This window comes from Styela clava, chromosome 1 (assembly GCF_964204865.1).
Source record: "Styela clava chromosome 1, kaStyClav1.hap1.2, whole genome shotgun sequence".
Classification (NCBI taxonomy): domain Eukaryota; kingdom Metazoa; phylum Chordata; class Ascidiacea; order Stolidobranchia; family Styelidae; genus Styela; species Styela clava.
In genome coordinates, this window is record NC_135250.1 from 20,578,843 (window position 1) to 20,591,444 (window position 12,602).

The following is a 12,602-nucleotide window of genomic DNA, read 5'->3' on the forward strand; positions in this document are numbered from 1 at the left end:
ACTATAAGGATTAGAATTAATATAGTTGACTTGTCTTATACGACCAAACTTTCCGAATTCGAGGAAGCAGAAGCTCTCAAGTCCATATGTCATTTGCAAGTCGCGATAGTTTACAGATCCTATGTTGTACATAAGACGAAAATAATACATGTCAAAAGAACATTCTGTCTTTTGAGTCAGAATGTCGTATTGTGATTTTAAATAAATAACAATATGATTATGCAAATTGTTTTAAAACCATCTTTACCTTAAGTTTTAAATAAATCCTCGATGCGATTTCACCATTATGATGATAGCACATTGGCACGCCAGAGAATGGGATATTTCGCCAGTATGCTGATGTAATACTGATACACGTAGACCATTTCCGCGTCATCAGAATTACCTTTTATATGTTGTGCGATAGGTCACCCTTATTCTGATTTGGCTCAAACAATTGTTGCGCTATTGGAATAACCTACTAAAATTGCGGTGTTTTCACATTGATATGATGTCATATTTGTACACCTCGATCGCATTACTCATCAGATTGGTATACTAGGTGTTATTCTTCTATATGCTAAAATTTAGCGAAAGCGCCGAAACTATTCATATAGATTGCACACAATCCACCATTCCCTTACCTACCCAAGGGATCAGTGAATGAATGAATTAGGTAAATCATTTGTCAATCCTACTTAGGCAGTCAAGCGTGCCAAACGAATATCGTGTGCTGGAGTAGTGCAGGGTTGCCATATTGGATTTTTTAACGACAAATTTGCCATTTTTGGCTTTTTTCAAACACTTTTGGCGTCTGAATTTTCGTTTGGCTTTTTGGCGTTTTTTTTTTATTCTAGTCTATTCTAGTGTCTATTAATAAAATCATAGGAAATACAATATTTAGTGCGTAACAATAGCCTATTACCGGTACTAAACTTTATTTTCATTATGCCTATTTCAAAATTTAGTCTCACGAACGATGTGATTAACTACGCTAAAATTACTGAATTAGCTATCAGTAGTTCACCTGTAAGCGGCACGTGGTTAAATAATTTTTTAATAAAATTGATGGTTTTAAAATTAAAGTACCATATAGGGAGATTTTTTTTTAAGGTATACACAAGTTTAGGTAGATACATGTAGGTATATCATATACTCAAGCAGCACCCTGTATTGTATATATTGAATGGTAAAATAATGCTGTCCGCTTGATATTTCTTTCTATTTGGTTTTTTGATTCTTTTAAACTGTTTCATATAGATGTCAGATTGACTGTATTGTGTTGGATGTAGATTCTGGTGCTGCTGTCATTCAATTAATCCTTTTTACTTTTAAACCCTTCATCCCGATGAAGTGGAAATCGCCATGATAGCAACCGAAAATACAACTTTCAATGTGAAAAGACATTTGTGTGGCTCACTAAATGAACTGATGGCTCTACATTAGCATCAGTATTGTGCCAAGGGCTTAAAATCTGACAAATCATGGGGCTTTTGTACTTGGTGGCTTTTCCTGGCTTTTTTAATGTCTTGATTTGGCTTTTTTTTTACCGTTGGTTCTGGCAACCCTGAGGTAGTGTAGATCAGCGTAGCGCACGGCGTTGTATTCGTATCAATGAGCAAATATTTTTAATGATATAACTTTCCACTGTGCAAACACACCATTCGTTGAATCAATATAAGTACAATGGTGTGATAACCATTTGGTTTTTTTGTAGTAGAGCCCACATTATAACTTTCCAATGTGTAGACACACCATTCGTTGATGTGCTATAAGTACAGTAGTGTGATAACCGTTTGATTTTATTGTAGTAGAGCCCAATTTTACTTTACTATTGAACACAGAAGATTTCGGTAAGAACAACATGGTGCAGTATAAGTTATATTATTTTGATGCTCGTGGCAATGCTGAAATTATACGTCTGATATTTGCATATTCGGATGTTAAATATGAAGATGTGAGAATACCAAGGGAAGAATGGCCTAAGCATAAATCAGGTACTTTATTATACATACTAAACCAGTACTTCTCATCCTTTTACGAAGAGTTTTACTTCGCGGCCCACCTTTATTTTTTTTCAGCGGCCAAAAGAAGTCAAAACAAGGTTGTCCAATACAAATCGAATATTTGAATAGATTCAAATATATACCAAAGCAATTTCGAAGTATTCGAATATATTTTCGGCAAATTTTCGAATAATTCCGAATAAGAATCACTTTTGTTCGTCAGCCCGGTGTTTTGTATTCGAGGGAAATCTTCAGTCTTGTTCGTTTAAAATGGGATTCCCATAGGAAACGTCTTATGGGATGGGCAGTGCGATTCCACACTGAGGGGTTCTAAACCGCAGTCTGCGGGCCAATTACGGCCTGCGTGACCCATTAAAATGGCCCGCCGAACTTGAGTGAAATAGTTCAACCCTTCATGTGGTACCTTTTGAGTTTTAGATATCGTCTATTGTTACATCATTATCACAGTTTAAGCACGTTTATTTCGTAACAATTGAATTATTCCGGTATCTTATGTATAGGTATAAGTATAATGATTACACACTGCAGTATTTTAGATATCAGCCGTATATTAAGAAAGCTTAAAGATGTCACAAAACGAAAACTAGGCACTGAAAACAGACGTTTTTTAGATGAATGACAGCGTTTTTATTTCTTTATTGAAAAGAATCAAACTTCAGCGATTTGTCTTCTTACCAACAAAATATTTCAGTTCTGAAGGAATACAACATTATGGTCAGTTGACGAGCGTATTTCAAAATTTAATTCATACAAAAGTCAAACAAACATGTTCGAAAAAATTAGAAATGTGTAACAAAACTAGCCATAAGTAGCCATTCATACAATGACAGATGAGCAAGTAACTTCATTAGTCACTATCATTTGCAAATTACTTGTTGAAACGTAGTAGTATATATTTACGGTTGAAAGCCGTGCTTGTTATCTATTCCCCGGGAATTCTATCAGCTAAATATTATAATTATTGATTTTATTACATAACAAACTGCGATGCTAGGTGTATCTAAAATCAAGCTTAGAGCCTATTTTGGTGCCTATTTCTCAAATTTTTCTCAGGCCGCTTAAGCGCGCCCTGAACCCCAGCCGTGTCGTCCCGCACTTTTCTTCGCTCCCCTTTTCTGGCCCTACAGTTTCATTCTGCTGTGGATTTTGACTCGCCGTCAATCAACTTGGGGGGGCCCCATGTACATCGTCTCTTAAATACATACCATTTTTTTAAGAATACAAATAGCCTAGTTTTATCTCTGATAGCAAATTATTTACCACCCCCTAAATTTTGAAATACCCCAGTACGCATTTGTATTACCCATGGGACACGAAATACCGCATAGTTTTGGGGGAATTGACGGTAAAAACTTTCGTTATAGACTTCGTGTTCAAATATTTGAGGATAGCTCTCTTGTTAGTTGTTAAGTGCAAAATATATCTAGCATTAACAATATACCTAGTGAAGCGGGAGATAGACACATGTATAATAAATCTGAATTTAAAGTTAACAAAGTCAGCAAATTTTGTTGTTTTGCATGTCTCTTCGTACATGTAACCACGTACACGCTTAACCTAAATTTTTATTTATTGGATTGTATCCCGATGGGAATCCCATTGAATAGGATGGAATGGGAAAGGCATAAATTGCTATGGGATAGGACAGAAAAAAGTGTCCCATGGACAAGTCTGAAAATCTTCTAATGATTTTCTGTGTTTTTACACGTATTGTAATGGCGATAAAACAGAATCACCACTTTGATTGTTTGTTATCTGCCGTGCGAGCGTCGCGCATATCGTTGCGACAATTTTGCACGGTTGCGTTGCGCGTATTGCCGCCATTCCATTGCAAGGCTTCCTGTTTTATTTCCAATACGTCGAAGTAGTGAGAATTATGTAAAGCCGCAATTGTTAAGATATACTTGAAAATAGTTTTTACTTTTTCCCACTTTTTGTCATATAATTTTGATAATGATAGTTATAAGTATCGACTTTTATAAAGATGATTTTCTGTTGCGTGAAATATTCAAATCCATAACCTATACCAGCTTTTTAAACCGTATATTAATTCAATCGTGTTCAAAGTAACTAACTCATAGATGCGCTGACTTACGAAAAAATAAAAGCTTACCTAAAACTCCCCGGAAATATGTGGACATAAAATGTGTGGTAAACTGCTCAATTATTATTAATTTGTTATTCGTATTTTCATATTTACGGAAAATTAACAACCTTGCTATTCTCAAATACCACCACCGTATCCTCGTTAGAAAGTATTGCTATCCTATATAGAATTAATTCAAATCCTAACATAAAATATATAGAAAAATACGAATATTTTGGCAACGAGTTCGCCGCCCACCATGAGATGCTTGGCGGCCAACCAGTGGGTTGCATACCACCGTTTAAGAAGTGCTGTATTAAACCACTAATACTTTCTCGTTTCTTCAAGAATCTATAACTGATTCTAAAAACTGTAATTTCGATACGATTAATGTTTCAGTAATTTTGGTATTTCAGTAGCTCAGAGGAGATGAATTATCTTTACTTCTAAGTGGGCGGATCCCGCTCTATTAATTATTTGGAGTGAGAATTAGGTCCATGGCGTCATGTGAAATGTGACGTCATCCAAATAAAATCCAAGGGACTTCAGAGTAGTTTTCCTGATTTTGAAAAGCTGAGCAATTTCTCGTAATTTACGAGTTTAACTAAATACGTTTATAAATTTCTCCAATCTTTTTTAAAAATTGCACATTGCAAATGTTATACTCGTTTTCAGATATGCCTCTTAGACAGCTTCCAGTCTTGGAAGTCGACGGAGTCAAACTTTGCCAATCTGCAACGCTGAATCGTTATATGGCAAGGGAATTTGGGTTAATGGGAAAAACGAGCAAGGATGCATATTACATCGAAATGTTTTGTGACTCAATAATGGAAATTGTATGGAAATATCCCTTTATGGAGGAAGACGAAAAAAAGAAGGTAATTTAAATTTTCAAATATATTTATCACTACAGAATAGTGCTTTTGTTGTAGTATAGTAACATTCCGAAATTCTGCCAATTATTTGGAGAGAGCATTAGGTCCATGGTGTCATGTGAAATGGGACGTCATCGTAATAAAATCCAGGGGACTCCGGAGTATTATTCCCGATTTTAAAAAAGCTGAAGCACTCTCGTAACTAACGAGTTTAACTAAATACGTTTATAAATTTTCACAATATTACAGGCAGCTCGAGCCGAGGAATTTAAAAAAACGACTCCTGAATCCTTGTCTAGACTTCAGAAAATGATTGCGAAATGTTCTCATGAGGGAGAGTGGATATTTGGAACGGTATGTATGATATAGACATATATATGTATACCAAAATTAAGTGAAGAAATCCATAGTGACTTCATTACGTAGAATTTATTAAAAGGTAATTTCTAATTCTCAATCCATCGACCATAACGAATCCCATTTTTAGCGGAAATTTTAGCGGAGTGTTTAACACTTCCGACCCAAATAAGTTTTGCGTAAACTTGTTAGTTTCAGTAATTTCTTTTAAGTATTAATTTGCTTTAAAACCAAATTGGCTACATTTGTTATGTTGTGACGACTTGTATTAGTAGGCCAGTTCTACTCAGCAACTCAGATATTCGCAGCTTTTCTGCAGGTTTGTGTGAAAAGAGGTTTCATCAAACTTACAATGTTGATGATTCATATTTTCCAGTCTTAATGACTCTAACTAAGCAGTTTTAACAATTGTGAACCCAAATGTAGAATTCTATTCGCACTCAAGCTGACAGAAGTCGGTATTTCTTGAAAATATAATCTAAAAAATGTTACTGTTGCTTGTGCAACATTGGAAAATAGAGTGGTAATATATTTTAATATTCAAATATATTTTGTTAAATTCCTTGATGTATATGTGTATTCACAGTTTACACTCGCCGATCTCTATTTGTTCACGTTTGGAGATTTTGTGTTGCCGGTTTGCAACGACATATTTTCTAGTGTTCCTGAGATGCAGAAAATATACGAAAAAGTGAAAAGTCTTCCCAAGATTGCCGCTTGGATTGAAAAAAGACCAGTGACATTTCTTTAATTGAAATATATTGGGACAGCATGCATTCATGTGTTTATGTATTGAATTGCACGACTACAAATCACTTCTTCCGAACAAACAAAATAATGTTTCAGTAGTAATGCATTAATTCACAATTTTTGTAGTAAAATATTACGAACTGGCTTTCGATAGACTTTTTCATCTTTCTGTTGGTTTTTGTCCAAATTTACAAATCAGATTAGGAAAGAAATTGGAACAGCCCAACGATGTAAATCAGAGGTGTGCAACTTTATTACAGGAGGACAAAATACAAGTAACTGGGTGAAGCCGCGGGCCGCACATCAACTCTACCTATACGAAAGGCTCTGAATACGAAAATTCATTGCATCGGCTATCGTAAGATTTTTTTTCATACGGAAGGCCGAAAATCCGAACAATGCTTGAAGAAGGGATGTCCAATTCGAATTTAATATTATAATAAAGACACCTTCGAATATCGTTTTTGGTGTTGATAAGAATACCGAATATGGCGCACATAACCTAGCGCCGCCGTTCACTTTTAGTTTAATAAATGAATATCTGCCATCCCGTTCGTTCGTTTGTTTCCCGAGGGTACGTACAATGTATTGCTAGCGAAATTCAGTGCGAACACGATGATACGCGTAACAGTTAACACAGAGGGAAATGAATTGGAAAGACATTTAAACAATTTGAATTACATGTGTGTGTGCTTATTTTGTACATTAGTTTCTCGATCAGCTGTCAACTTTTGCCACCTCCCCCGGCCCGTCCTCCCACTCTCCGCGGTCTTCGCTTAGCCTACCATAGTCGGCCAACGACGAGGGTAAACGAACATACCGTTTGTAGATTTTATGCGGTATTTCTTTGTTCTTCCTTCTTTCCATGTATATATTATCTATTTTCTATTTATTATGCAGTGCTCTATTTCTAACATGAATTTGTTACGGGTTTTAGCCATTATACAAATATTATGTTCAAGTTTTGCGGGAGATTGGAACGGATTATTAGGGCATTTACAGGTAAAATGCGTCCCTACTTACGGAATTTTCTACCTACGAAGGGCTTCATAAGTTGTGAGCACAAAAAATAGTTTCTTTCTGTTATCGATCTTACGGCATTGTTAACTTTAAGGTGTCTTGTAGAAAAGTTGAGTTGAAATGAAAAAAATTTCTAAAGAAAACTGCTATTCAAATTTATTGTCACACAAACTACAAATTTAGTTAGAAACACGTTTTTTGTAACATTGTGTATTTTGCTAGCTAGGTTCACTAATATGACAGTGGCACCCAGGTATAAGCTTTGCGACGCAAAGAGATTGAAATTGCTCGCACATACCAGATTACCGAAAAAAACTCGTTTCGCGGACACACCATTTAAAATTGACACTTCTCCACGGGCAGCACACGATTTCTTTGCGGAAACATACATTTTGATTTGCTTCTGATTTCAGACTTATGCGTGAAAAGAACCCCAAGTAAGCCTTATCTACTGTGGTTTGGATTCATTGCAACATACCAACCAATATTATTGATTGAATTGTTCCAGATTTTCTCTGTTTTATGAAATTTTATTGACGAGAATGCCTAGGTATTCGCCACAAGCACAATTCAATGCACAAAACCATATGAAATTCTTCTTATTTCTGTATAAGAGCATAGTACTGTCATACAGCTACAAATATTACTCGTTTAATATTATTTATTCAAATAGTTCATTGGCCTCCCCTCAGTTTCCCACTGGAACTCCCAAACTCCATCAAATTCATGTTCTGTAACGTAGAAGGTTCGACTACCAGGTTTGAATTGCAAATTACTGGGTTTTGAAAATGGACATTTGATTCTGGCTTCTAAAACTCCAGTTGCTGAAAAAACTTCAATGTGACTGCTTCCATGATGTGTTACCAGCAGTCGTCCACGATTATCAAATTCCATCCGGTCCGCCAATTTTCATAGGATTATTGTATACAGCTGAAAAATGATGCTGGCAATAAATTGAAATTAATGAGGACAATGTATAATGAAAATGTTTTTGAAAAACCATTCCTTGGCATTTGCAGTGAGACAAACTCGCGCATACTTTTTTTTGTTTAATACTATTTGCTCTATTCGTTTGCGGGAGCTTTTATTGCTTGTTCGGAATTAACCTAGTGTGCACAAAGCGATCAAAATCATCATTGCGTTACCAGCAACAACGGTTCGGGCAGACGATCTTTTCATGCATGAAACGGGCCACGAAACTGTTGCGTTCAACAAGGACTTCGAGCCTTTCAGGTTTGTGTGTTATTCATTGCGATCGTGAAAGAATCAACGACGGAAGGAACAATCGTACAGTATAGTTACTAGCTTATCTGGTGGGAAGCGAAGAATGAACTTATATAGATGATGCCGCCACTTTCAGTCCGATTAATATTATATTCATGTATTTTATTTTTTGAATACACATTTGAATTAGATTTATATTAAGCACGGTGGAGGTTTATAGTTGTTAAATTTGCTGGATGACGATATCGCTGCTAGTTTAAATACCCACCTAGCGGATAAAGCAGCGTGAAACTTAACTGTTTCGGCATTGCAGATTACACGTTTAGAGTTCAAATCAAATACCCCCCTCACCGAGGGTGAAAATACATTGGGTAGGCAATGACGAACCGCAATGATTACAATCTATTCAAGTAAATAGTATAGCTTCTTTCGTATAGTCAGATATCAGTGACTCTTCCACCTGGCCTTGGTCGGAACAAGTTGCCCCCGTACCTCGCTCAAAAAGGTTCAGCTGGCAACGTCATTGAACGATACATACATATTACCTTTTGGCAAAGTAGCCCAAACTCGTCTATTGGCCAGTTCTCCTTTTGATACGATGTCAAATGCTATAATGCGCCTCTTCATTGTTTCGGCCACCAATAGTAAATCATCCTTTATAGCAATTCCGTTCACAAATTGGAATGATTCATTCATCGCTTTTGGAGTCGAGTGACCTTGTTCAAGGAAATATAAATTTCCGCCAATTATCTGTTGTAGTAAAAAGTTAATTGCAAAAGTTCAATTTTGAAAGCGAATACATTTATAAAAATACAACTAATTTTGTAAATCATCTTTCATAATTTTTTGCTAGTGGTTTGCATGCATAGTGCAAGAGTGAGTTTAACAAAGTTGCTACATACATTTGGCAATGTACACGCAATCGCTTTTCTTGTTGTGGATGAATTATGTTGGCCTGGGAACGTCTGACTTTAGTCAGAAGAAACGTCACAGAAATTTATTTGTGTTAGTACGAGCAAGTCTCTTGATTCACTTGAAATAGTTATTACTTATCGATCTTAAGATCGGTAATTATATTGATAGGTATTTGTCTGTATGTATGTCTGTATGTATGTGTGTATGTCTGTCTGTTAGATGCATGCGATATCTCACGAAGGCGTGGTTGAATCTGCTCCAAATTTTGCATGTGCATTCATCATATCTCGGACCGGAAGCCTATTGATTTTGGATGAATTATGTCGTATAATTAGCGAGTTATTAATTAATTAGTGATTAAGAGATATGGATTTTCACAAATCGAGAGATTTTCGAGACACGCTGAATGTGTGTGTGCGTATCAGATGCGCAAGTTTTCACGCTAGTGAGTCAGAGCGAAGGATACACACCGCTAGATCGTATCTCGTGATTAATCTTTGAGCCTTGTCTATATCTCTCTTGTAACTTTGACGTCGTCGCGATGCGCAAGTTTCCTTCGAGAAATTTTCCACACTATTGAGTTAGAGCGAAGGATACACGCCGCGAGATCGTATCTCGTTACTTATAATTACTCCTTAAAGTTTAAGCAATGTCCATATCCCTAAATCAGGTTCGGGGTTGCAGAATTCCTCACCAAAATATCGCTAGGCTGTGTTTGAATAGCCGTCGCAACCTGGGTTAGCGCCGTTGTATTTAACACAAACTATAGGATTGGTAAATACAGAAATAGGCTATTGGCTGGAAACTAATCGAAACAATCCAGTTCGGATTTGCAGAATTCTTCATAAAAGTATTTCGACGACATGGGGAGTTGGCTATTGTTTCCTACATTTCTGATATTGGCTGAAAACTAATCAAAACAATCCAGTTCGGGTTTGCAGAATTTTTCGAATCGAAACCGCAGTTTCTGTTTTGGGGGATCCCCTAACTTTCGATCGATAAGTCTTCGGTCTCTGACCGATATTCTCGTCTTCATATTGCTACATCCTCCTTGCATTACGGATCCACCAGAGCAAAAGCATGTACGAAGGATAAATATGCGCAAAATCCGGAATCGCTTTTCTTGTTATATAGTTTGACAATGTTGTCTGACGAAGACGTTTGAGAAGTTGTATAAATGTGTAACAAGAGTGTTTAGTCATTTTAGTAAACTTAAGTTAAACGTATTTACCGTAAATGTCGGTGCTTCTTCCCCTTGTGCTGGAGCTACCTCCGAACCGGGTGCCGTGATCCATAAATTACCATTTTTATCGAAAACAAGATCGCTACAGCCATGAAGAAGGTTTCCATCATCGTCCTTGTTGCTCACCTACAATGCAAAAGATTGTGCAAGGCTGTGGATGGATGTCCTATGACATAAAAAATCATTCAGGAATTTGGGGTAAGTTTAGAAATTTGAATAGTGCATGTCAAGTGTCAATTAATATGGAGTTGTGTGTGCCACACAATATACATATACTGCCATTTGAGTGATGTACATACAAAATTCAATCTCATGTGCCTATACAGCTAATTTAGTATAATATATATATAATATATATATATCAATTTAAGTAATGTACATACACAGCTAATGTTCTATGCATATACATAGTCAACTCAATATACATATATAGCCATTAAAGTGATTTACATATAAAAATCAATGTCATATGCATATACATGCAATATAATATACATATACAGCCATACAAATAATTTTCATACAAAATCAATGTAATATGCTTCCATAGACAACTCAAAATACATACAGAGCCATTTCAGTGATGTACATACAAAATCCGGACCTCCAACTGAACTCAGGTTGTGTACCAGGTTAGGGTTCAGGTTGTGCGACATCTTGGTGCGCATACTTCAGGAGTACCCAAAATCCAATGTCATATGCATTTACATACAAAAGTCGTATGCGTATACAGCTAACTCAACACATATACGGCCATTTAATGATGCAAATATAAAATTCAATGTCATAAACATGTAGTCACCTCAACATATATTTAGTCATTCAAGTATTGTACACACACAGCCAATGTCAAGTTATTATATAAAAGATTCAATATATAGATATATACAGCGATTTAAGTGATGTTCTTATAAAATCTAATATCATATTCATATGACATTGAATTTTGCTCTTGAACAGTGCTGTTATTTTGATGTAAATCGTCGCAACCACGAGTTTTTTTGGATACAAATAATATGGCATGACATTTTAAACGTTCGTTTTGGTCATTGCTTGAAAATTTTGCGCATCTTAATTTTTTTTTTGCTGAGAGGGTCGGCTTTTTCAACCGGTGTCGTGCGTATTCGTGCCGACTGCTTCACATGCAGTTTCCAATGCGCTGAATCTGTATTTTTGAATCCCGCTTTCGAAAATCCCGGCTGTATCCCCGTACTCGTATACAACCAAAAAGATAACAGTTCTAATCTGTGATTACATTCTGTGTATACATATAAGACTAAGACGGTGATGAAAAATTTTATAAAATGCGACACGAAAAAAAGAGAGTAATTGCAATACCAGTTGACAATCGTTACTTCCAGGTGAATACTTGAGAAGTCCTAGTCTAAAATCCGCAATCCAAATGTTGTCGAATTTATCTGATTGGCATCTTGCAGGTCTTCCACCAAATCCGTTTACTAAAGCAGTGCACATGTCAGTTTTTTCGCCAGTTTACAAGTTTATTTTATGTAGTTTTTCTGCCCATTCATTCCGAAACTGAGATTCGTCTACACTTCTATAACGCAAAGATAAGTTTAGCATTTTACACGCATTCTAGATCAGCGCCTATTGCAATTAACGGACTCGAAGTGTTTGATTTCAAATTGTCAGTACTAAAAGATACAAAAAGTCGCTAAACGCAATTTTTGTGGGGCCCGATGTTTCACCAAAATTTGCAATTCTCGTGCCCATTGCACCTGGTATTTGGAAGTACTTGGTTGGAAGTTTTAATTTCACTACTAAAGTCGCCATTGCTAGTCTGTTTTATGACATAAACTTTAGCGTTAAATAATATCCTTTGCTAGTATTGCTCAGTTAGCATTGGTGTGAAACAGCGTAAAAATTACCCTTTGTATCAAAAACTGGACCTTCCGATGCTGGCAACCCATCACAAACTTTTCGAAATACTGGTTCAATAATTCTTACACTGGGTTGTTGTTGAGCGTCCGAGTTTAGTTCACGTTCATTGCTGATGATTTTTCCACCAATTCCAAAACTCACAAAAAGTGTTTTGAGAATAGCAGAAAGAACCGACATTCTGTTCAAGATATTTTTGATTGCCCTAAATTAATATGATTTCAAACATA

General features: G+C 36.1%; 1 protein-coding gene and 1 pseudogene across 3 annotated transcripts; one reads left to right on the forward strand and one right to left on the reverse strand.

Moving 5' to 3' along the window:
• The first annotated feature begins 1,645 nt into the window (after positions 1–1,645).
• LOC120343575 (S-crystallin SL11-like) lies at positions 1,646–6,530 on the forward strand. 2 transcript variants are annotated; one of them, XM_078111484.1, is made up of 4 exons: positions 1,646–1,976; positions 4,768–4,970; positions 5,217–5,321; positions 6,335–6,530. In XM_078111484.1, the coding sequence occupies exons 1-4, from the start codon at positions 1,844–1,846 to the stop codon at positions 6,359–6,361; spliced, it is 468 nt and encodes a 155-aa protein (XP_077967610.1). In that variant the 5' UTR covers positions 1,646–1,843; the 3' UTR covers positions 6,362–6,530. The 2 variants fall into 2 exon arrangements, with proteins under 2 accessions (XP_077967610.1, XP_039268735.2); XM_039412801.2 differs by lacking the exon at positions 6,335–6,530 and adding an exon at positions 5,911–6,219 and having other exon boundaries at positions 1,659–1,976.
• Positions 6,531–6,891: 361 nt separating this feature from the next.
• Positions 6,892–12,602, reverse strand: LOC120347991 (diisopropyl-fluorophosphatase-like; annotated as a pseudogene). The gene is made up of 5 exons (XR_013475030.1): positions 12,442–12,602; positions 11,815–12,031; positions 10,465–10,602; positions 8,864–9,068; positions 6,892–8,024 (listed from the first exon to the last, which is right to left on the reverse strand). The product of XR_013475030.1 is annotated as a diisopropyl-fluorophosphatase-like (transcript).